The sequence below is a fragment of the Leuciscus leuciscus genome (genome assembly GCF_965113295.1).
Source record: "Leuciscus leuciscus genome assembly, chromosome: 15".
In the NCBI taxonomy this organism is placed as follows: domain Eukaryota; kingdom Metazoa; phylum Chordata; class Actinopteri; order Cypriniformes; family Leuciscidae; genus Leuciscus; species Leuciscus leuciscus.
In genome coordinates, this window is record NC_138739.1 from 36684573 (window position 1) to 36710987 (window position 26415).

The 26415-nt window shown below is 37.0% G+C and overlaps 2 protein-coding genes and 1 long non-coding RNA gene across 13 annotated transcripts in view; 1 reads left to right on the forward strand and 2 right to left on the reverse strand.

Moving 5' to 3' along the window:
• LOC309475245 overlaps window positions 1-26415 on the forward strand; it is a 271995-nt gene that overhangs the window by 24282 nt on the left and 221298 nt on the right. The window lies entirely within an intron of this gene.
• On the reverse strand, window positions 5874-7601 carry LOC309475212 (uncharacterized protein). 2 transcript variants are annotated; one of them, XM_082137926.1, is made up of 5 exons: window positions 7555-7601; window positions 7169-7471; window positions 6894-7004; window positions 6660-6757; window positions 5874-6235 (listed from the first exon to the last, which is right to left on the reverse strand). In XM_082137926.1, the coding sequence occupies exons 1-5, from the start codon at window positions 7577-7579 to the stop codon at window positions 6140-6142; spliced, it is 633 nt and encodes a 210-aa protein (XP_081994052.1). In that variant the 5' UTR covers window positions 7580-7601; the 3' UTR covers window positions 5874-6139. The 2 variants fall into 2 exon arrangements, with proteins under 2 accessions (XP_081994052.1, XP_081994051.1); XM_082137925.1 differs by having other exon boundaries at window positions 6894-7028.
• The window catches only part of LOC309475210 (uncharacterized protein), a 118761-nt gene continuing 107759 nt past the window's right edge, over window positions 15414-26415 (reverse strand). For 4 of the 10 annotated variants that reach the window (XR_014197545.1, XR_014197546.1, XM_082137918.1 and 1 more), the window contains 2 exons: window positions 18512-18609; window positions 15414-17671 (listed from right to left, as the gene is read on the reverse strand). Coding sequence is in view for 4 of the 10 variants with exons in the window: in XM_082137918.1 (XP_081994044.1) it covers window positions 17576-17671; window positions 18512-18609 (194 nt within the window). In the remaining 6 variants the exon portion in view is untranslated. Of the gene's footprint in view, window positions 17672-18511; window positions 18610-18742; window positions 18842-18977; window positions 20616-21269; window positions 21779-22023; window positions 22357-22448; window positions 22490-26415 lie in introns of those variants that run through there. The other 6 variants (XR_014197547.1, XR_014197549.1, XM_082137919.1 and 3 more) reach the window with 6 other exon arrangements.

The following is a 26415-nucleotide window of genomic DNA, read 5'->3' on the forward strand; positions in this document are numbered from 1 at the left end:
TGAATGTCTGAACTTTCAGTTTTTTAAGTGTTTCAAAAAGTTCATTGAAATCCTTCTTAAGGAGTTCTGACTGCTCTTTATGAATGTCATTCTTCCCCACATGAATGATGAGTCGATTTGCAGTCTTATGTTTCATCAGAATGTTTTGAAGTTCCCTGTTTATATCAGAAGTTGTAGCTTGTGGAAGGCAGCACTTAGTTGTATCCCTGCTGCTAATGTTTCTGATTATGGAGTCCCCCACTATCAGAGTCCTGGGCTCGGCTGTGCTCTGAGCTGAGTGCCGCTGTCTGCTCGACCTTGAGCGCCAGTTAGCATCAGTGTTAGCTACTGGCTGATACAGTCTGTGTTCGATCATATTCATCATGTTTGGGGATTCCTCATTTACATTCATTAGTACTTCAAATCTGTTCTCAAGATGTATAGGTGTTGGTAGGAGACCAGTGTTTGCCATCCTTGTCAGAGCTGTATCTGGGGTAGAGGATGCTACTGCGGTAATATGTGAGGCTCGTGACAATCTGATGTCTCGAGTGCCTTTGGGTCTCGCTCCCTGTTTGTGCCATCGATTTGTAAGTCGATCGGCTTGTTTCTCTACCTGTCGAGGAGCACTAGTTTCATGGGACTCACCGGCTATATGCTGAGGGTGTCCCTGACGAAGCTCTGTTGTGTGTTCCGTCTGGTTTGGTGGTCCCGTAAATAACTTTGTTTCAAGAACTGCAATCCTTTGTAAAAGTCTGTGGCAGTTAGTGCAGCAAGTAGATTCCAGAAGAGGCATTTTCTCTCTTAACCTTGTAGGCAGTTGTGTTTTCCTTTCCCCGGAATGTAAGCTGGTCGGGTAGAAGAATTCTGCGTTTTTGTAGTAATCCAAACTTTGTCGTTTGAGCACTGTGCTGATTTGAAGTTAAAGTTAGGTGATAAAAGGAGCTAAAATTATAAAAGTATAGAAGATAAAATATAAAAGCGATAGAGCAAAGCGCGGAGCAGTAAGCAAGAGCGTCCGAACAATAGCTGAGCAGGAAGCTCAGTACGTATTAGATACTAGTACTTATTCATTAGATACTAGTACCTATTAAATAGATACTAGTACTTATTCATTAGATACTAGTACTTATTCCAATAGTGACTAGTAACTATTCTTTTGTTACTAGTAACAAATAATTTTTTTTGCCATTGACTTCTATGGGGATCTGACATTCAGATATCAACTATTCAGTTCTGACTAGTATGTATTCCAATTGTGACTAGTACATATATATTAGATACTAGTAGTTATTTATTAGGTACTAGTACTTATTTTTTAGATACTAGTAACTATTACTAGATACTAGTATGTATTCAATAAACACTAGTACTAAGTCATTAGATACTAGTACCTATTAAATAGATACTAGTACCTATTAAATAGATACTAGTACTTATTCATTAGATACTAGTACTTATTCATTAGATACTAGTACCTATTAATTAGATACTAGTATTTATAAATTAGCTACTAGTACTTATTCAATAGATACTAGTACCTATTTATTAGATACTAGTGTTTATTCCGAATGTTACTAGTAAGATTTTTTATTTTACTAGTCACAACTGCTTTTTTACTCGTCTTATGTTATGACTAGTCAGAACGGCCACTGGATAGTTCAATTAAAAATCTTACTAGTAAAATAAAAAATCTTACTAGTAACATTTGGAATAAATACTAGTATCTAATAAATAGGTACTAGTATCTAATGAATAAGTACTAGTATCTATTGAATAAGTACTAGTACCTAAAAAATAAGCACTAGTATCTAAAGAATAGGCACTAGTACCTAAAGAATAAACACTAGTAGCTAATGAATAAGTACTAGTACTTAATGGAATAGATACTAGTATCTAAAAAATAAGTACTAGTAGCATGAAAATAGAGACTAGTCGGTTTAAATGATTAAATGTTAAGACGGCTTGCCATACATTAAATGTTAAAACGGCTTGCCATAATCACATTTGTGGTATTGCCTTTTAATTTACATTAATCAATTTAGCAAAAAATGTGTGCTTGTCAGTACTTACCACTTAATTATCACTTTTGTATCAGGCACTAGACTGCATAGCTGAGCTTATGGGGATGAATGAAACATCAACATCGAGTAAGTTGATGTGTTTGGGGATTTGTCCATTGACATATAACATTTTAATCAATGTAAAATGATTTGAACTTCCCATTACAATGAAGCTGAAAATGTACAGTATTTGTGACGTGGAAACATGATTCACATGTTAAAACCCCATTACAACATGTGCAAATATATGTCACATGAGCTCCACATTATAACCTATAGTAACGTTTTCTACATGTGCCACGTGCTCCATTATGTTCACACATGGTGAAACGTTGTTCACATGTGGTGAGACATTGTTCACATGTGATCACATGTGAATTTCATGTGGTTTTTCTGTAAGGGGATGTAAAGTGTCTGCATAATCTTCCTTATTGACTATAGTGTCAGTTATGAAAATGTATAATTCGTGATACTGTCTACACTGGATGATGACACAATGATTCACTGACATTCTTCTTCTGAAGTAGGCGAATGATTTGGTCTAACTCTAATGAAATGCTCATTTTAAACCTATTTTACTGTAGCAATTGTATGGGCCTTAGCCTTACACTTTCTATTTGAGCTAATGCAGATGAACGAGCAAAGTTATTTCAGGGCAAGAACACCCTGATGGTAAAACCAAACGTGATTGGTTGTAGCGAGAACGTGCTACGATTGGTCAGCTCAATGTGGCCGTTATCTGATTGGCTTGAGTAAACGGTGGGTGGAGTCCACTTATTTGTGGATTTTTCTACACGTCGAAGCTAGAAGTGTTTCAAAATCCACAGATGCGTGAGGGGATTTACAAATGCACAAGAAGAGATTCACTAATGTGTGCAGCGATTTCCAAATGCACAGAAAGCGGTTCACAAATAAATGCAAGGCAGAGTTGTGTTTGTGACATAAAACACATTTGAATCTCAGTCTATTTATCTGGAATAATGCAACAATCCTAACCCCATAGGTGCGAGACTCAAACTAAACAAGACAATGAAACTGAATATAACTGTGACAGGTGAGGAGGGAAGCTTGTGCTTAGGTTGTGGGTAGGCCTAGCAGACAAATAACCACAATCAAGGAGGAGTTAAAGTTAAATTTGCTCTGACCACACAAGCAGTTTTCTATTCCATTTGATCATTTCCTGAACTAGTTATATTATAATCTTTAATACCTCCGTTTTTAGGGAGCATTTGGCTAAAAGCATAATGAGAGCATGTTTTATACAGTTGTTGTCTTTTTTACTGCTGTATGTAAATTAGTGCAGTGTTTCTCGACTGGTTTACTTCTCCACTAAGTGCAAATAGCCCGTCTTGTTGACAGAGGCTATTTATACTCACTCTGCCCTCCATTGTGTCTTTGAGTCAGACAAATTAGAAATGAATGCAACCGATCTGAGTTTAAAGACGCCATTTACCGAACTCATTCTTTACCCATCGCACATCAGCTCAGAGAGGTGTTTATTCTAAATAAAAATTAAGACATTTTTCGAAAAGTGTAAATAAAATGCCTAGCGAGTATTTAATAGTGGGAATACTGTGTTTAATGGGTCGGGTTAGTGGTAGGCGTAGAGCAGGGATTTCCCAACCACATTCCTGGACTCTGGAGTCCCAAACACTGCATGTTTTGCATGTTAGCGGCTCCAGGAACGTGGTTGGGAACCCCTGATGTAGAGAAGGTAATGTCAACTACAAGTAATATCCCAATAAATCAGCATCCATTTCTGATTTTAATAAATATATTCATATACACTGAATATGTTGTTAATATTGTTTTATGAGTATGAATAGTATCTAACTAGTATTTACACTTAGTGCAAAGAAAACACTGCCATTTTCAGTTAGTGTAAAGCAGATCTATCTCTATTTTCAGTTAGTGTAAATAGCATCTATTGCTAAGCAAATGCAGCATTGTTTTTACAGGTTTGCCTGGAATATATGGTCTATTTTTGCATTGCAACCCACTATATTTTAGCTCAGAAGTTGCTGGAAGAATTATCAATTATCATTGATAAAGCACATAAATTGAATGTCATTTTCAGCAAAGCTTCAAGTCTGTACTTCCTGATTCTAAAACACAAGGGTTTGATGGTGTTGCTGAGCTTTTCAAAATAGTTGTTTGTATCGTTTATCAACTGACCAAACTAGTGGAACATTTCATTTGCACAAAACCACACTGTATGTTAACCACACAGAAACAGAGCAGAAGTTACCAGTTTTAATATAAGAAGCAAATTATTTAGAACAATTAATATGCAAATAAGCAAAAAATATATAAATAAGATAAAAAATATAAATGTATCAAGCGTTGTTCATATGATTTCCACTCTAGTTATATGCCAAATTTCTTTAACATACAAATACACATACATTTGGAAAAAGTTGCTCTAACACACAGAAACCACATTGCCCTCTGGTTTACTGCAAGCATGAACATCTCAGAGCACTGGCAAGAAAAGAAAAAAAATGATAAAAAGGTCTGCATAGAGACAATAATACCAGAGAATCAGGGGCGGATCTAGAAAAATATTTATGGGGTGGCGAGAGGGGGGCAGGAATTTTTGAGGGGTGGCAAAATATGGCAGATGTATATACTGAATTTAATCACAGTTAAATTGGCCATAACTTTTAAATTGTTGCTGCCAATAAAGATGGGTATCATTCGGTATTACTACTCTTACCAATACTCCTTATCGATCCGGTACTTTAACGGTATTCTTATCGGTTCTTTTTGTTATATAAAAAAAAATAAAAAAATGTAGAACACAATTAATATTGTTTTATATTTTGAAATGTAAAATAAATATCTATAGCAAAAGAAAAAGCAATGCTTTAACAAAACAAATAAAACATACGTTATGCAGAAGGGTGCAGGCTTTTGTGTTTTATATTCAGAAGACATAGGACACCAAAAACAAAGTACAAACACATGGTCAAACAAAAAAAAAGTATACAATTAAACAAATATACAAATAATATATCCAGTGCTTTAATTTCAGTAATGTCTACTGACATTATTGTTCAGGAGTAATATGGGCTAAAAAGACATCTAATAAAGTCAGATGTAAAATAACACTGCATAGTTTATCATAGATAGATTAAAGCTTATATCATTCAAGAGCTGCGATTGATTTTCTCTTTGCCTTTTGTTATTTGATTCAATGGAGCAATCGTCAGCAGGATTATTAGACTGCTGCCTCTTTAAGACCAAATGCAGATCTAATTACACATCATATTTTCTCCCAACTATTAACGCCCATACTTAATCCTATTGTATTTGTTATTTCCCCAGTTGTAACCTAGTTTCATTGCTGTGATATCTGAGAGGAATTGGATTTAATAGGACTGCTTAGCTAATCAAATGATCGATCTCCTAACATGGCTCTGTATTGTGTGTTGTAACGTAACGTCGGCGTAACGGCGACCATCAATACAAGTTATGGATACAAACAATATTTTATATTTGTATTAAGCTGTTCTTGTCTTTACTAAAATAAAAATTAGGCTAATCAAAGGGAAGAGTGCTCTTACAAATCACGAGGGAGCGATTTGACCGCTGATTTTGGCTAACGTAATAGACTCGCTGTTTTTGCTGATGCTGAATCGTCTTTAGCATACAATACATTCATTACAAATGTAACTTTAAGCAGACAGATGCACTTTAAACTACACCTGGGGAAACTCACTTCACCTTCAGAGGCTCTGGGGCAACTCAGTCTCTCCAGTCGAGTTGCAAGACTGCGTAGTGCGTACTGCAGACAGATGCACTGTGCAGCCTGCCCTGCTGCCACTAGTGAAATTTCATTTTCGCGGGGGTCGCTGCCGTGCTAGTGATGGGTGAAACCATTGTGAGGGGGAGGGGATTCTAAATCGGCGATTTCTGTTTGAGAGGAGTTTGTTGCGGGTCTCCTTGGCCTTCAGCGTGTAGGCTATGAACATAAAATATACTTAAAAAATATTATCTGATTTATAAATGGGGTGGCAACAGGGGTGGCAAGACTGTATCCCAGGGGTGGCAGCTGCCACCCTTTGCCACCCCGTAGATCCGCCACTGCAGAGAATACTTCATACAGCTTTTACGGGCTGAAGAAAAGAGTAGGTGGTCTGATCCTGGCAAGGCTGGTTTCGTCTGGAGCGCTCGGCGAAATGAACTTCAGCATACTGGAAGAGGAAGATCATACAAATGAATACAGTCAGCCGATAGGAAAATAAACCCTAACAAGGAGATCAGGACCCCGAAATGAAGCACAGGGGTCTTGTATCATCCTGAAGGACCAATAGAAACAGATGAAGGATGATGTGAGAGATATAAAACTAGCACAATGATCAAATATAAAGTTTAGCACTAATTATAAGAAATATATTTGACCAGAATGCTGCAACTAACCAATCAGAATTGAGTATCCCAGATAGCATGTGTACTATGTTTTTAAAAGTAATTTTCTAAAACACATTTCATATAATTCATTTAATGTTGTACATTATCTGAAGTTAATAGTGCATAGTGCAAAAATAATGTGGCCAGGTTATATTTAAACTAATATATAAAAAATAATTAAGATCATTTATTTCAGAAGTATCTTACCTGTGGATCATTTGTGTCTTGAGCTGCAGTGGTACTTTGAGGTTTATTTGAAGTATTTTTAGATCTTCTAGTTGCGTCAATGCAGCGCTTCACCAAACCTGAAACAACAGTGAATAAACATCACTGAGACACTTCTTGACAGTTTATATAAAGAGCAGATATGATATATGGCTGAATTTGTGTATTGATTTAGAGTTTGTCTCCATGTAGTTAATTCAATTAAATTTTACAAACCTATCACTGCAATGGTCAGAAGCACATTCATCAGGACAGATATGATGGTCATATTTCTCCATGGTATCTGGTGTTGTGGAGCGTCATCTGTCTGATTCCTGTGGACGGAGTCTGTAATATTCTTATGGACAAAGTCTGTAAAAGGTTTGTAGTTCAATCTTTATTCAGTTTCAGTCTTTAACAGAACAATGAAACTATTATTAGTTCTTCATACAGTATTTTCAATCTGGAATCATCATGTGGTTTATAAAGACATGAAATGATAAATAACTTACCGCTGATGTAGATTTTGGTGCCGTTGTTGAATTTTAGTGGTTCACTAGTTTTCACACAATAATAAACTCCTAATTCATCAATGGTGATATTTTTGATGAACAGACGACTGTTAGTTTTGTTTTCATGTTTACATGTTTCAATTGTGCGATCATAAGATAAGATCAACACTGGAGGATCCGGTAATTTCTGTCTGTACCAGTGAATCTCCTTTATATCAAGATCACAGGTTATATTCACATCAGATCCTAAAGTTACTGGTATGTTTGTTAGACTCTCTGTGGCTTGATACAACATGAACAGAACTATGAGAGAAAGAAAAACACATTTATTAAGATATAAAATCAAAAGAAAACCGACTCAATCAAATGTGACGTGAGAAACTCACAGATCTGCAGCTGTATGATCTTCATTGTCTGATCCAGATGAATAATATCTGCTATATTGTGATCATTCACACATCTCGTACTGTGTGCGGAAACAAAAACCTCGACCACACAGACGAGAGGGGAAGTCAGAGATGGGCTTCTCTGAGAACATCATCATTCTTAGTTGTTTAAATCAACAAATAATTAGAAGATACAGTGTGTGTAAATATGCCAGTGTGTTTTATTTGAATATACAGATGTGTTCATTTTTATTTGCTCTTCAAAAAAACACATAACTTTTATATAACCATATCAAATTTTATTTCTTTATTTTTTGCAACCAGCATACAGGTGACATACATTTACATTTTACTAAAATGTCATTGGTTTCATCTGTTCATCAAGATACTGTATCAGATGTCAGATGTTTTTCCTTAAGCATTAACCTTTGCAAAGCAATAAATGTGCACGTCTGACTGGCTGTTTGTGTCCGATTTTTAGTGGCAAAACAAACACATGTGGAGTTTCCACATTTTTATAATGTAAGAATTATGTCTCAGAATTTTGTTTAAATTAAATATAGTTTGTGGTTTGCTTATTTTGTTAATTGTGAACATTGCTAGTCAGCCCCACTCTCACACTCATATCTTATCTTTGAAGATTTACCAGAGAAATAAACACACTATCCGTTATGCAGCCACAGACATGATCCTAAAGACACAGTGAATATACAAATTCAGCATAATAAATAATTTTTAATAAATGTATAATTATAGTATGGGAATTATATACATGAATTATTATTATTCAAAATTATTCAACCCCTTCATGACAAGCATCTTTAGTTCTTAGTAGAACATCCTTTTGCTGTGATGACCTGCTGCAAACAAGATGTATAACCAGACACCAGCTTCTGGCAGTGTTCATTGAAATTAATTGAATTATGCCTGGCTCACACTACAGGAGTTTTACAATCCTAACCGATTGTGAAATCTGGACACTTAAAGCCTGGTTCACACGGGACGATTTTAAAATTGTCGGCCGATTTTCCAAACCTGAGAGACCCCACACACGGGGATAAAAAAATCACAGGTCTAACAGTTTTGGTCGTACAGTGTGTGGTGCGCAGCCACTCGGCAAAATCAACACATCACACACGAACCGATTTGACTCCCGAGCATTCCCAGATCAGATGGGAAATCGCGCAAAATACCTCGAGATCAAAGTCAAACGTGACTTCAGAGTAAACAATCATGGCGGACGAAGAGGATGCAGTGGCAATAGTTTGTAGTTTGTTTTTAACCGGAAAAAAACGTTATCAAAAGAAAAGGCGATGATCTCTGACGTCCACCGGACTTTCTGGTGCGCCATGCCGCCGGCTGTTTTGATTATATTTCCCGGTGTTTCCTCGCCGCCTCGTCACCTCGCTTTCTGATTGGCTACACTCCACAGTCCACAGGCTGCGTGCTCGGGGGACACCACACACGAGAAGAAATCGGGCCAAATAAATCCAACATGTTGGATATCCCCAATTTGAGATCGGAGCGGTCCCGACGTCCTTCCGAGCAGACGAGAGCAGCCTTAACACACCACACACGGCAGGATATCTGATCAGATTATTTTACGATAATCGGAGCATCCTTAAGATTGACGGAAGGGGTGAATCGGGGCTAAAATCGGCCTAATTATCCTGCCGTGTGAACCAGGCTTAAGGAGAATCTTTGCAGATTTTCTTCCCTCAAATATTAAACATACACACACTACAAGATTTGAAAATCCCAGCACATCACACACTACAAAATGTTCTTAAGATTATTGTGCCAGAGGAAGCACCTCAGATCGGAAGCGGAAAAGCAGATGTAAACAAAATGGATACTGTAACAAGACAACTTGCTGTATCAATAATTATTGTTTGTCGTGAGCAAAAACAAAAGTGGAAGATTAAACGAGTGTGGATAAGGAAATGGTTGGGGAGACAGAGTCAACATGGACATTGTCAGTTCTTCAGCGAGAATTGGAGGTAAGAATTGAATTGCCCGTATTACTATCTGGTAGTATGCTAGATTTTTTTTTTACCGTTATATAGTGCTAACGACTGGCTAGTCACTCCTCCATCTCCGAAGTCCGTGCTGCAGGTTTCGTGGTCGCCATTTCAAAATGTCCATCACTTCTGTCTCCTTAGACTTGTTTCTTATTGGCTATTGTGAGAGTACTGACGTAATCACAGTCTTGCTTATCCCGATTTAAAATCCTAAATATCAAACATGTTTTGATATGATCGGGACAGGCCCAATTTGTGTGAGAGCAGATCGGGAGGTGCAAGATTCGATCTGTGAACGCCTTACATTACCAGATAATATGAGCCCAACATTGGAACCGATCGAGGTCCTCGAAAAAAATGTTTTCTCCTATTCTCAGGAGGAGAAAATCGGGGTTAAATCGGCCTAAAACTCCTGTAGTGTGAGCCAGGCATTAAGGAAAACTTTCTACTACAACAAGTACATTTAAACAAATAATAGTTTGTTGAACAAACTGACAGTTCTTGTGTCAGTAAAAATATTTGTTGAGTGAACTTAATTAAATTAAGGAAAACCTTTCCATGAAATTGAATTACATTTTTCCAATGATAAATAATTACAGTCAACATTTGAAGTGGATCAAAAAAGTTCAAAGTTGTCCTAAGACAAGAATGGGTATTGTTCAAAATTCATGTATAACTGTGATGAAAGGTTTTGATCCACTTCAAATGTTGACTACTGTAGTTTGGACTGATTTATTGTAGTTTTGTTGTATGAAAATAAATTCATTAGCCAAATAGCCAGGGTTTTGCAGAGTGGGGTGGAGACGGTGGGAGTGGGACAATGGTGGAGGGAAGCAAGAGCCCAGCAGAGCCAGAGGGGTGGAGGGTCGAGGCACAGCAGCTGACTCGAAAGTCTGAGGCGGAGCCAGAGCGACAATAGATCAAGGTGAAGCCAGATAAATGAGGGAGCCTAAAGGAACCTGAGGGATAAGAGTCAACGGTGGAACCGGGGGAGGCAAGGTAGACCCAATGGGTTAGGGGGCCGAGGTTGAGTCTTGGGTTTGGAGGATTAAGGTGGAGCTGAGGGATCCAAGAGCCAAGGCGTAGCTGATGACTGGGAAGCACCAGGCGGATACATGCAGTAGAGTGGAACCACTGGAGGAGCTGAGGGCCTAAAGGGAGACCGCAGAGACGATGAACCAGATGGCATTGACAGTGGAGGAGGGAGAGGGAGGCTGGGCAGGACCATATACAACAACGGAGATTTGGTGCTGGACGACAAAGATGACTTGGAGCTGGGCTTAACCAGGGACAAATTGGATGACTTGGAACTAAACTCATCCCGCGATGACTTGCAATTGGATAGGACCATCTGAGAAGCAAACATCTCCTCATACAGCTCATCACACATTAATTCAGACAACCAGCTTTGTTTATGTTCCTCTGCGAGAGTGTGGGCGGGGCTCCAATCCATCCCGACAAACTCCACCAATGACGATGGACGCTCTTTCCGGCTCACATACATTGACAGATTTCGCGTTGGGCTCAGGCTCCAGGATAAAATTGGCCACTGGCAATCGCTCTGGCTGTTTTAAAGGCTGGCTCTGGCTCCGAGTCAGCGGTGGGCTCTGGCTTTTCTGCGGTGTGCATGGCTGACAGCGGGCTGGGCTCTGGGTCTGGAGTGGGGCTAACGATGTCCTCATAGTGGACATTATCAAGTGCACTCATTCAACCCCACAATGCACCGCAATAACGAGTGAACAACTGATGTACGCTCAACGGCTAGAGCAGTTGTTCCCAACCTTTTTTACCCCAAGGCTCCCTCCTCTCTGAATCAATTCTGCAAGCCCCTCCCCCTTTTTTATTCAGAAAAACATTTGTATTCTAGTGTTATTACTTTTCAACTCCATGTTATTGTTTTTTTAAACAAAAGAAATTCAAGATAGATTTAAACCTTCAGTGTTCTTTTTTTTTTTTTGCAAACATACTTTGCAGACATTCTTTACAATTTAAAAGTACTTTGCTCAGTTATACAGTAACTTCAACAAATAAGCACAAGTCAACCTGCCATACCAAACAAGACCACAGGGAGATGCCAAAGGACTGAATATAGCTATACGGATCCATTCTAAATGATTAAACACAACAAAACACAAATACAATTTTTAAAAAAACACTCTGAATGTGTGGAAACTCAGCGATCTGAAGGCGGGTCGATGTTATCAGTGAACATTTCCTCTGATAGAACAAGAAATTGTCTCTATGTTTGGAGCGTCTGATGCCCACGTGTACATAACACTGATCCTCACAAACTTCACTAAAACACGCTTCTTAGGTGAGCATCAGTTATAAAACACTCACAGTACATTCATTTTGACAACTACGTGAATATATTGAGCTGTGTTCATGCAGAGATACGATGTACCTTCATTACAATCGTCATCCATCAAAACTTTATTAGTGACACTGGTTTTCTTTATCCAACTGAGAGATGTACCAGTTTGCGTATTCTACGTTCATGAAGGGGTTGGGTGTTGTGAGCCACCGTTCAGTCTGTATTTCACACAGTGCGATGAGAAACGGCTCAATCATAGAATGCTTACGAGAGAGGTGGTGCTTTGTTTAATTTATTTTTTAATTAACTTAATTCATCTTTTTTTATTCAACGTATTAATAATAAAAATGTATGAATAATATTAATATATTTAAATATATTTTAGGTTATCTCGTGGCCCACCTGGAGGATTGCTGAGGCCCCCTAATGGGCGACGGCCCACAGGTTGAAAACCACCGGGCTAGAGAATACCCAAAATGCACTGTGAGAGTCGTGCACTGAAATAATTCCCACGTCTCAACAGGAGATGGCGCCGCAGCTGAATCAATCACAAAGTTTGGCAATGATAATCTCAGCAGGTACTGTTTATGTGCTTTATTTAATGTTAAAAGCGTGTAATGTGACTTTGAATATCATTTAGTGCTCCAGCTTTTACATAATTTGTAAAAGCAACAATGGATAATTCTCCTCAGATCTTGAAATTAAACAAATGGAAACAAGAACGTTCAAACTGTGAACAAATTGTATTCGTTTTAGTAACTCAGTAGCCCATGTATTTTTAATCATTTTTATATGGTGTAATATTTGTGAATTTGATTATGTAGCCTACTTATCCATTTTCTTGCGAGTGCCGTCAAATTACTCTCTGATACTGTGCACTTACTAGTGATGGGCGGATCGATCCTGAAGTATCGATACTTCGATACTGACGTGGTATCGAAAAGGATCGATCCTCACATAAAAATATCGATCCAAATGTGTTTTTTTACCAGTCATTTTAAAATTAATTTAGCACGCAATTCAGTGCGTAAAATAAGCTTCTAAGTGGAAAAATAAGCGAATGTTAGAGAATAATTGTGTAGGATAGAACTTTTTCTCCTAGTCATCTGGATACAAGACGAAACCAATCAATCACAGAGAGCGTTTGATGCTGGTGCTTCGCTGAGCTCACAGGCCCAGTGCGTTTGGGAAACGAAGCCTTGCTTAGATGACAGAGAAACAATCAGGAGTTATTTTGCAATAAACAAACCAAAAGTGTACATAACGTTTCAAAATGTTGACATCAGTAAGATTTTCTTAATGAAATTAATATTTTTATTCAACAAGGATCGATGCATTAAATTGATCAAAAGTGACAGTCAAGGGTTTTACACTGTTAAAAACAAATCTACTTCATATATGCTGTTCTTTCAACTTTGTTCCTCAAATAATTCTGCATAAAATGTATCATGGTTTCCACAAAAATATGAAACTGTTTTCAACATTGATAATAATAAGAAATGTTTCCTGAGCAGCAAATCAGCATATTAAAATGAAATAACATCATGACTGGAGTAATGATGCCGAAAATTCAGCTTTGATCACATGAATAAATTACAGTTTACTATGGCATAGAAAACAGATAGCCTATGTTAAATTGTAATATTACAGTTTTTACTGTATTTTTGATCAAATAAATGCAGAAGAGAATAAAAAATCTAACAGACCCCAAACTTTTGAACAGTAGGCTAGTACTAGTAGGCTAGTACTATAATTAGGGTAGTTTTGTAAAAGTCACTGACTAATTACAGGCGAGTTGAGAGCACAAATCACAAAATATTTAGGCCTAGTAGTCATGAAAATTTATTCAGATTTAGCATATTAATGATGCATTCACCTCATAAATCATGACACACTGCTCTAGCACAGCAAAGTGCATACAAGTTCAAGTGCATGCTTTTAAAATGAAAAAGTATCGGTATCGGTATTGGTATCGGCGATACTGGCCCTGTATTTACTTGGTATCGGATCGATACCAAAATTTGCAGTATCGCCCATCACTAGCACTTACCGCGAGACTCCGTCCACACATTGTTCTGATTGGCTGTGGGTTTTAATTGATGTCGATACATCTTTAGTCTAGTGTGGACAGACCAATCATTTGTCGCTGGAATCTTATCGCATCGCGTCTGGTTAGGACACGGTGTGTATGTGGTTAGGAGTGTTGCATTATTCCAAATATTGCATTAGATTCACAAACAAATGTAAAGAGATTCTCAAAAATGTATTAAATTCACAAATAAATATATTAAGATCCACAAATAAATGTAAAAAGTTTCACAAAAATGTATAAAACTCACAAATAAATAAAATGATATTTGCAAATAAATTTTTTACTCAAGCCAATCAGATAACGGCCACATTGAGCTGACCAATCGTAGCACGTTCTTGCTACAACCAATCACGTTAGACTTTACACTCGGGGTGGGAACTGAATTTGATTCATTTTGCAGATATTTGCACCCCTGAAAGGAGCTGTAATGGGCGCTTCATTCAAACTGAGCTGTTTGTGTGTGGTTAAAACACCCTGTTTCCAAAAGATTGTTGGAGTTTAAGGGTTCTTTATATTTCCATCAGGATAAACTCAGGATTACACACAAATTATGATCATCATAGATCCCGAGCATCATATAACACCCTCTCTACACCGGACACAGCGCGTCAAAAGCAAATAGTGCCCCTTTATCTTCCCTGCTGCCGTAGCAGTGTCAAATAATGTAAAACTAACATGTTTGTAATGTACACATTTTGGCCATGACGTCTGTTTTCTTACCTGCAGTGCCACTGAATGACTTTTTTTGATGTGGATGTGGATGTTGCAATCCTGTAATTGTGAATAGTTCTTCAAAACATATTGTATAACTAAGAATCTGCATCTGGTCAGTATTTTTACTTTGGTCAATAGCTCATTCTGTCAAAATAAACATTTTAAAAAGCCTATCACATTTGTGGTGTATGTATTGCCTTTTAATTTACATTAAAATGTGTGCTTGTCAGTACTTACCACTATTTATCACTTTTGTATCCGGCACTAGACTGCATAGCTCAGCTTATGGGGATGAATGAAACATCAACATCGAGTAAGTTGATGTGTTTGGGGATTTGTCCATTGACATATAACATTTTAATTATGAACGAGATTCAAAAGATCCGAGTCAGTAAATGATCTGAACTTCCCATTACATTGAAGCTGAAAATGTACAGTATTTGTGACGTGGAAACATGATTCACATGTTAAAACCTATTACAACATGTGCAAATATATGTCACATGAGCTCCACATTATAACCTACAGTAACATACATGTGCCACGTGCTCCATTATGTTCACACGTGGTGAGACGTTGTTCACATGTGATCACATGTGAATTTCATGTGGTTTTTCTGTAAGGGATGTAAAGTGTCTGCATAATCTTCCTTATTGACTATAGTGCCGGTTATGAAAATGTATAATTCGTGATACTGTCTACACTGGATGATGACACGATGATTCACTGACATTCTTCTTCTGAAGTAGGCGAATTATTTGGTCTAACTCTAATGAAATGCACATTTTAAACCTATTTTACTGTAGCAATTTTATGGGCCTTAGCCTTCACTTTCTATTTGAGCTAATGCAGATGAACGAGCAAAGTTATTATAAGGGCAAGAACACCCTGATTGTAAAACCAAACGACGTGATTGGTTGTAGCGAGAACGTGCTACGATTGGTCAGCTCAATGTGGCCGTTATCTGATTGGCTTGAGTAAACGGTGGGTGGAGTCCACTTATTTGTGGATTTTTCTGCACGTCGACGCTAGAAGTGTTTCAAAATCCACAGATGCGTGAGGGGATTTACAAATGCACAAGAAGAGATTCACTAATATGTGCAGCGATTTACAAATGCACAGAAAGCGGTTCACAAATAAATGCCAGGCAGAGTTGTGTTTGTGACATAAAACACATTTGAATCTCAGTCTATTTATTTGGAATAATGCAACAATCCTAACCCCATAGGTGTGAGACTAAAACTAAACAAGACAATGAAACTGAATATAACTGTGACAGGTGAGGAGGGAAGCTTGTGCTTAGGTTGTGGGTAGGCCTAGCTGTTGTGCTCATGAGCGTTCCAGTCTGATACGGCTGTACACAGAAAGCATAATCTGCATATGGAGAAGAGCAGCACTGTTATCAACTAATCTTACTTCGAGTTACTACTAATAGCTAACATGACACAAGTTCATTCTAAATCTAACTTTCTATAGAATGTGAATATTATGAACAAGAAGTTACTTGTGTCTGCACTGATGCTAGCATAGCTACACAACATACACGATAGTCTTAATTCACCCCCAGCCTACTAGCAGACAAATAACCACAATCAAGGGGGAGTTAAAGTTAAATTTGCTCTGACCACACAAGCAGTCTACTATTCCATTTGATCATTTCCTGAACTAGTTATATATATTATATATAAAACTAATATATAATCTTTAATACCTCAGTTTTTAGGGAGCATTCGGCTAAAAGCTTAATGAGAGCATGTTTTATACAGTTGTTGTCTTTTTTACTGCTGTATGTAAATTAGTGCAGTGTTTCTCCACTGGTTTACTTCTCCACTAAGTGCAAATAGCCGAACTCATTCTTTTCCCATCGCACATCAGCTCAGAGAGGTGTTTATTCTAAATAAAAATTAAGACATTTTTCGAAAAGTGTAAATAAAATGCCTAGTGAGTATTTAATAGTGGGAATACTGTGTTTAATGGGTCGGGTTAGTGGTAGGCGTAGAGCAGGGATTTCCCAACCACATTCCTGGAGTCCCAAACACTGCATGTTTTGCATGTTAGCGGCTCCAGGAACGTGGTTGGGAACCCCTGATGTAGAGAAGGTAATATCAACTACAAGTAATATCCCAATAAATCAGCATCTATTTATGATTTTAATAAATATATTCATATACACTGAATACATTGTTATTATTGTTTTATGAGTATGAATAGTATCTAACTACTATTTACACTTAGTGCAAAGAAAACACTGCCATTTTCAGTTAGTTTAAATAGCATCTATTGCTAAGCAAATGCAGCATTGTTTTTACAGGTTTACCTGGAATATATGGTCTATTTTTGCATCCCAACCCACTATATTTTAGCTCAGAAGTTGCTGGAAGAATAATATCATAAATTGAATGTCATTTTCAGCAAAGCTTCAAGTCTGTACTTCCTGATTCTAAAACACAAGGGTTTGATGGTGTTGTTGAGCTTTTCGAAATAGTTGTTTGTTTCGTTTATCAACTGACCAAACTAGTGGAACATTTCATTTGCACGAAACCACACTGTATGTTAACCACACAGAAACAGAGCAGAAGTTACCAGTTTTAATATAAGAAGCAAATTATTTAGAACAATTAATATGCAAATAAGCAAAAAATATATAAATAAGATAAAAAATATAAATGTATCAAGCGTTGTTCATATGATTTCCACTCTAGTTATATGCCAAATTTCTTTAACATACAAATACACATACATAATTTGGAAAAAGTTGCTCTAACACACAGAAACCACATTGCCCTCTGGTTTACTGCAAGCATGAACATCTCAGAGCACTGGCAATAAATTTTTTTTTATAAAAAGGTCTGCATAGAGACAATAATACCAGAGAATACTTCATACAGCTTTTACGGGCTGAAGAAAAGAGTAGGTGGTCTGATCCTGGCAAGGCCGGTTTCGTCTGGAGCGCTCGGCGAAATGAACTTCAGCATACTGGAAGAGGAAGATCATACAAAATGAATGGCCATTACAGTGTGTAAGACATAATGTACAGTAAGCCGATAGGAAAATAAACCCTAACAAGGAGATCAGGACCCTGAAATGAAGCATAGGGGTCTTGTATCATCCTGAAGGACCAATAGAAACAGATGAAGGATGATGTGAGAGATATAAAACTAGCACAATGATCAAATATAAAGTTTAGCACTAATTATAAGAAATATATTTGACCAGAATGCTGCAACTAACCAATCAGAATTGAGTATCCCAGACAGCATGTGTACTATGTTTTTAAAAGTAATTTCCTAAAACACATTTCATATAATTCATTTAATGTAGTACACTATCTGAAGTTGAAAGGATTTAAAGGGATACTTCACTTTAAAATGAAAATTCTGTCATCATATACTCACCCTCATGTTGTTTCAAACCTGTATGCATTTCTTTCTTCTGCTGAACAGAAAGGAATATATTTAGAAGAATATCAGTAACCAGACAGTTTCTGGTCCCATTGACTTCCATAGTAGGAAAAAAATATACTATGGAAGTCAATGGGACCAGAAACTGTCTGGTTACTGATATTCTTCTAAATATATTCCTTTCTGTTCAGCAGAAGAAAGAAATGCATACAGGTTTGAAACAACATGAGGGTGAGTATATGATGACAGAATTTTCATTTTAAAGTGAAGTATCCCTTTAAGTAGATTAACCTACTAAAAGATAACTATTATATCACTGTACTGTAAGAGCATAGTGCAAAAATAATGTGGCCAGGTTATATTTAAACTAATATATAAAAAATAATTAAGATAATTTATTTCAGAAGTATCTTACCTGTGGATCATTTGTGTCTTGAGCTGCAGTGGTACTTTGAGGTTTAGTTGAGGTATTTTTAGATCTTCTAGTTGCGTCAATGCAGCGCTTCACCAAACCTGAAACAACAGTGAATAATCATCACTGAGACACTTCTTGACAGTTTAAACAAAGAGCAGATATAATATATGGCTGAATTTGTGTATTGATTTAGAGTTTGTATCAATGTTAATTCAATGACATTTTACAAACCTATCACAGCAATGGTCAGAAGCACATTTATCATGATGAATATGATGGTCAGATTTCTCCATGGTATCTCAGCATCTGTAATATTATTTTGGACAAAGTCTGTAAAAGGTTTGTAGTTCAATCTTTATTCAGTTTCAGTCTTTAACAGAAAAATGAAACTATTATTAGTTCTTCATACAGTATATTCAATATGGAATCCATCATGTATAAAATATGAAATGATCAAATAACTCACCGCTGATGTAGATTTTGGTGCCGTTGTTGAATTTTAGTGGTTCACTAGTTTTCACACAATAATAAACTCCTAATTCATCAATGGTGATATTTCTGATGGACAGACGACTGTTAGTTTTCACTGAGTATTTGTGTTTAAAGCTGCTGTTTTCATATTTACCTCGTTCATATGTGCTATCATAAGTGCGTAAGATCAACACTGGAGGATCCGGTAATTTCTGTTTGTACCAGTAAATCTCCTCTATATCAAGATCACAGGTTATAATCACATCAGATCCTAAAGTTACTGGTGTGTTTGTTAGACTCTCTGTGGCTTGATACAACATGATCAGATCTATGAGAGAAAGAAAAACACATTTATTAAGATATAAAATCAAAAGAAAACTGACTCAATCAAATGTGACATGAGAAACTCACAGATCTGCAGCTGTATGATCTTCATTATCTGATCCAGATGAATAATATCTGCTATATGTGATCATTCAAACATCTCGAACTGTGTGCGGAAACACAAACCTCGACCACACAGACGAGAGGGGAAGTCAGAGCTGGCCTTCTCTGAGAGCACGATAATTCTAATATTTTTGTTAAATCAACATCATATGTTGAAGTAAGTAATAGTTATGTGTAATGAAAGTCTGTCAGAGCTACAAATCTTATTTCAGATTAATATTTAAGATGGTAAACTGAATGCACAACATTTTTTCAGGTATTATTCATGTATTTGTTGTAATTTACATAACTGAAAATACACATTTTCCATTTTAGAAAGGAACACGGCAACTTTTTGGGATTTTAGCTTATTCACCGTATCCCCCAGATCAGTTCATACATACCCCATCTCCGTGTGTGCCATAAGTCTGTCTGACGCACCCACCGCTAGCCTAGCTTAGCACAAAGACTGGAGGTAAACGGCTCCAGCTAGCATACTGCTCCCAATAAGTGACAAAATAACACCAACATTTTCCTATTTACATGTTCTTACAAAGCTAATTTGTGTGAAAATCAACCAGTAAATTATTTTATTTTTTTTGCCTTTATTAATAGGACAGCAGATACATAACAGAAAATAGCAGTGAGAGACAGGGGAGTAGGATTGAACCACTCTTGCGTTTCCTGATCAATCCACTGTACAATACACTACACCCAACTCTGACCATGGAGAATTATGATGAAAAAGAACCAATACTTTACAACAATACTTCTGATTTGTTAACCTCAGAATGCTGGACAATCACATTATTATTATCAGAGCTCTATTACAAACCATGAAAAAAATCTGCATATTTTTGAAAACTGTCATTTAGCAGTCATTTTTATTCAATCAAGCTTGCAAATGAAGGACATAACCAGCAAGTTATAAGAATACTTATACTACTGTGAGTATATATTTATGTTGCTGTTCTTTTTATAGTTAATCAGGCTGTAACAAAAACAAACATATCAGAAAATAATGTAGAAAAAATAAAACCTGGACAAAGATTGACAGCTATCAACATGGTAACATATATTGAGAGTTTTGTGCTATGCACAACTTAACTTGTTTGTCAGCTTCTTAAAGCTATATCTGACTCATGTGTGAAAATAATAATTATACTGATGATCTAAAAACATCAACATAAATTCAAAAAGTGTATAGCTAGCGAATATGTTAAAGGACAAGTTTGGTATTTTACACTTAAAGCCCTGTTTACAGATCGTATCTGATGAAATAGAACGGTTAAGATTAAAATTTGGACACATGCTCCTGTCCCGAGAATTTTAGGTTTATTTCGCTTTTGTGGACCTATTTTGCCAAACGCGTCACACCCGTGATTCTTCCGTTGAGAGCTTGAATAATAGACACTCCAGCCCAGTTGGTGGCGATAATGCACCTTTGCCAATTGCAAGCAAACCACGGGCATTTCATTGAATACACAGAAGAAGCAGAAGAAGAAGTGGCGGAGTAATATCGTAAAGGTGCTGCGGTCTCACAGCACGTCCTATTAAGTCAATGGAGTTGGACAAAAACTACGATAAAACCTGTTGGAATGCATCTTTTGCAGCGATTTTTTAGTGAACATATCAGTGAACACCCCCTGACCACTCGGTGAGTTTCACGTCTTTGTAAACGAAAGTTTAATGTGTTTTTAGGACGGAATCTTTCAGTGCATATAGACAACCATTGTGGGGGTGGGGGGGGAAGCGAAATAAACCTAAAATTCTCGGGACAGCAGCATGTGTCCAAATTTTAATCTTAACCGTTCTATTTCATCAGATACGATCTGTAAACAGGGCTTTAAGTGTAAAATACCGAACTTGTCCTTTAAGTCTCTTCTCACTACATTAACTGGCCTTGTGTGCACTCTCAGTGTGCTTTATTTTCCCATGTAACAGACCCTTACCAATAAAGGCAAGAATGACCTGTTCTGTATCAGTATCCATAACATAATGTATAATGTAAACGTAACATAATCCATAATGGGTTTGAACTTCAAATAAACAAAAATAAAAGTAATATCAAACATCTATATGCTTAATCATTTTGGCCACAGTTTCATACAGAAGTCAGAACATTTGGGGTCCAGGTACAAACGATTGTATCTATACATTAAAGAAAGGCACTACAGAAATACAGCAGTCTAGCAAATTACTCTGATATAGTGCAAAATACAAAACTCCAAAACAGCATCAGGAAAGCTACAATCCCCTCTGGCTGTGCTCTCATTGAAGAGCTTCTTGTATTCACTGTTGATTTTGGAGTAGACACTGTAGTAGACACTGTAGTAGGTGCTGTAGTAGTCATTGCTGTAGTAGTCATTGCTGTTAGACCAAAAAAAAAAAAAAAAATTTTAAAAAAAATTCACATTTGAAAACATTAACATTGAGACAGTAATTGTCTAAAAATGCAACAAAGGCATACAGTGCACATGCTGGACGATAACTAATGAATTAGCTACTAATGAGTTGCTAAAGCTTAAAGCTAAAACTATATTTGATGAAGCATTAGACATCCTTTTATCAAATGACTCAAACTGCCTATGTGAGTAATAACTGTTTCCACATACCTCTGACTAGCAGCGTTAGTTTGTGTTCCTTTTCCACATCTGGGATATCACAGGAGAACTGTCCTGCATCGGCGAGTGTCAGATCGGAGAGTCTGAGAGAGAAGTTTCCATCTGCATACTCTGAGGGAAAACTTTCTATTCTATCTTTAAACATTGCATCCTGTTTTTCTGGTAAGGCAATGCCATTTTTAATATCATAAACTTTAGTTTTTTGTTCGTATCTCCAAAACACATTAATTTCCTCTGTCTTTAGCTTTCTTTCGGTGTATGAACATGGCAAGATGACGGAGCCTCCAACAACACCATTGATTTCAACAGAGTCCTGCAGAGACACTGGAGACAAGAGGAACAACTTTAATAAGCAAACCATAAACAAACTGTTACATGAAAACCCATACTGTAAACTGAGGTCTGTGAACACTAACCTTTGTCTAGCAGATGTAGAAATAAATAAATGAACCAGTATCTGCAGAAAAAAAAAATTATAATTATTCGTCTATGGCAATGAATAATAGTTATTGTCTACTCAAAGCAACATTTTTGTTTTAGATAAACTAGTTTTATTCACTTTAGCACTGGACACTGAACATCATGCCTTGAGTAGAGCATGACATCAGAGACATGTCATATGTGGGGTCTGATAATATGAGAAACATATTTTAATGAAATCAATATAAATTAAGTCAGCATGAAATGGAGGTTGCGTTAGTATTTTCTTCCCTATTGTGACATATCCAAGTAAAATGGCTTCTCGAACAAAATAAAAACTTATGTAGTAGTTCTTGATTTTGTCTATGTGGAATTGATTGGATGGTTGTGGTTTGCTATTGGTGGATCACCAATTTACCAGAGGGAGGGGAAGTTATTGTGATTAAAGATTATGAGTGCACAAAAATAATAATTATGCACATGGATAAATCATTTAGAATAAATGCTGCAATATTCCATTCCATCATTTTTTTTTTTTATATCATGGTGACTTTAACTAGCCTGGCTCCGCCCTCCTGCGTACTTCTGCTCAATTTGATTTCCCTTCAGTACTACGTCTGGGATTGTGGTGTATTCTTTGGTTTTCTCCGATAATTTTTTTGGCGGTCCAATCAGTGAACAGAGGGAGTGGCTGAGAACGATGACGTTGAGGTCGTGCGCTAGTTTGAGTTGTAGGGTTACGTCACGACCAAAGGTTAGCGATTGATTATGGCATACATAAAGGAAATAATGCCTACTTTTAAGGCCATTAAGATTTATGCATTGTGATAATATATTCATCAAGATTTTAGGTTAAAACTGATATATATATATATATATATATATATATATTAGAAGGTGTGTGTGTGTGTGTGTGTGTGTGTGTGTGTGTGTGTGTGTGTGTGTTTGTGTTTTAAGCACCTTTTAATCAACCTTTTGCCTTAACTGGTTCAATTTCAATAGTCCAGCAGTGTGATGGGTGAATTTTTAGAAATAGAAACATTCTAAGTAATCTCTTAATTAACAATAAACTGCAGCATCATAATACAATACAGTTTAAAGCTACTGCGGGATCAAAATAGACAATTCTTTTTTTTTTTTTTATGATTGCATTATAAGTATGTGTTTATTATAATTTATCTGTGCACATCATCATCATAAAAAAATAATAATCTCTTAATCTCTAATCAAATACATTATCATCCTCTCCACCTCGCAACATTAGGTATGTTTGAGATGCGCCTGGTATGTAGGCGAGAGTAGGCGCTGCAGTGAGGAGAGGAGTGAAAACAGTGCAGGCAAGACGGACAGATCTCTCTTCTAGTGGATCAGACACTGATCAGATCAAAGATGGATGTCGTGGGACTCACACTCGTGCACGGTGTTGCCAATAAACTGGAAGTAATTTAAAGTCTGTTGCTTTTGAAAATAAATAATGAACAGGACACCTAGAGTACTTGTTAATTATCATTTTTACATTAATATAGACATGTTTTATATACTTTTTTAGAAATATGAAAATAATCACAACCGAGAGAGAGAGATATATTATAATAATAATAATAATAATAATTCATTACATTTATATAGCGCTTTTCTCAGCACTCAAAGCGCTTTACATAGAAGGGGGGAATCTCCTCAACCACCACCAATGTGCAGCATCCACTTGGATGATGCGACGGCAGCCATATTGCGCCAGAACGCCCACCACACACCAGCTTACTGGTGGAGAGGAGACAGTGATGAAGCCAATCAGTATATGAGGATGATTAGGAGGCCATGATGGACAGAGGCCACTGGGCAAATTTGGCCAGGACACCGGGGTTACACCCCTACTCTTTTGAAAGACACCCTGGGATTTTTAATGACCACAGAGAGTCAGGACCTCGGTTTTACGTCTCATCCGAAGGACGGTGCTCTTTGATAGTATAGTGTCCCCATCACTGTACTGGGGTGTTAGGACCCACACAGACCACAGGGTGAGCACCCCCTGCTGGCCTCACTAACACCTCTTCCAGCAGCAACCTGTTTTTTTCTCAGGAGGTCTCCCATCCAGGTACTTACCAGGCTTAGCCCTGCTTAGCTTCAGTGGGCAACCAGTCTTGGGCTATATATATATATATATATATATATATATATATATAGATATATAGATAGATAGATAGATAGATAGATAGATAGGCATAATTCTATGGGGGGACAGGGGGACACGTCCCCCCCAATATTCAAAGGAGGACAATTTGTCCTCCCCAATATTTGATCATACTGTATGATTATGCGGGCAATATCGATGTGATTGCAAATACGTCTTTCTTTCCAGCTCCGAAAATATAAAATCCCGGCCGGTCCATTTCCCAAATCCATTCGACTTGCCTTACACTATACATTAACAAAACCTATTTCTCCTGAAATCCATGTCATGTTCCCTATACCTTTAGTAGCTCGTGCACCGTCAGTGAGTTAGGAAAAACCAAACAGAAGAAGAGTTAGGAGCGCGAAATCTGACAGACATTTGGCACATATCTATGAATGGTAAATATCCTGTATTTGGCTGACATAATCCCTTAGTACACATCTCTGAGATGTGCCACGCATTGCGTCATCACATTCGCGGGCTAAGTTACTTCGCGGGCAGGGTTGCTAGGTAACAGTGTTAGCAAACAGAGTAGAGAGTCCGAGCAAGTTCGCTATAAACTAACGTTAAACGCATCTCAATAACTATACATCTAGATCAACGAATTAAAATGTCAAAAGCCTCAGTAAGAACAGGTGTCATCGAGCACAGTCGGAGGAAAGGCTCCAATACACAAGGTGACAATTGAGTTATGTTTAGTATAAAAAGTCATACAATTATTTTGATTGATTCATTTTTAATTTCGTCTTGGAGGTGCAGTTGTCGATGCTGAAGTCCACCTATCAGTGCAGCAACTGTGGGGATGTGGTGGACCTGCTAAAGACCATGGTGCCTGAGGTCAGGAGTCTTTTTAAACAGGAACTACAAGCAAAAGGAGACTTTTGCTTGTAGTTCCTGCTTCTTCATCACAGGCTGAACGAAGCTTCAGTGCTTTGAGAAGGCTAAAAACCTGGCTGAGAACCAATATGACGCAAAAGAGGTTGAACCATGTAGCTGTGTGCCATGTGCACAGAGATAGGTTGGACAGAATTGATAGAAAACAAGTCTGCAAAAGCTTAATAGCCATGAGTGACATCCGCAAGAATGTGTTTGGATCATTTTAATAAAAGTGTTAAGGGTGGCATGTTACAAAGTATGCTATGCACTGGTTCATTTCACATGAATATTTAAATTCAGCTTTGTGACTTAATAGCCTGTATTTAGCGGCTTTACTGTGTACTGTATATAGGTTTCATAAACCTTCTTGAAGTTTATTACTTTGTGTTTGATTTATAAAGATGTGTCAAGAATTTAATTGTGATGCAAAAATATTCTTCCTATTTTTTTTTTTTAAATACAGCATTTTGAAAATAGGACCTACTGTATGAGCCTACATTGGCCTACAAACTGTATTTATTATAATATGTGGCTTGAGCACTTCAGCAAGTTTATTTTTAAACTGACAAGTTACTTTTGTTTAAATTTGTACAAAATAAACAGCATTTTCCCTCATTAGTACATAACTGTTTTACTATCATTGCTCAAGACTTGATATTAGAATATTGTTATCCTGTAACAGTAATTTAATCAAAATGTTTATAGCCACTATATGTTTATAGAAGAATATAAGAGAGAGATCACAGGCCGCTTTGTTGTCAATTCAGGCTTGTAATTGATGCCGATGCTGTAATCATTACAAGGTGAGTATACGTTGGTTTGACGATCAGATGTAATAAAATTCCTTGTTGTGTTATACAATTACAAACATTCGGACTCTGACTTTTATTTTATTTTGATTTAAAAAAATGTGT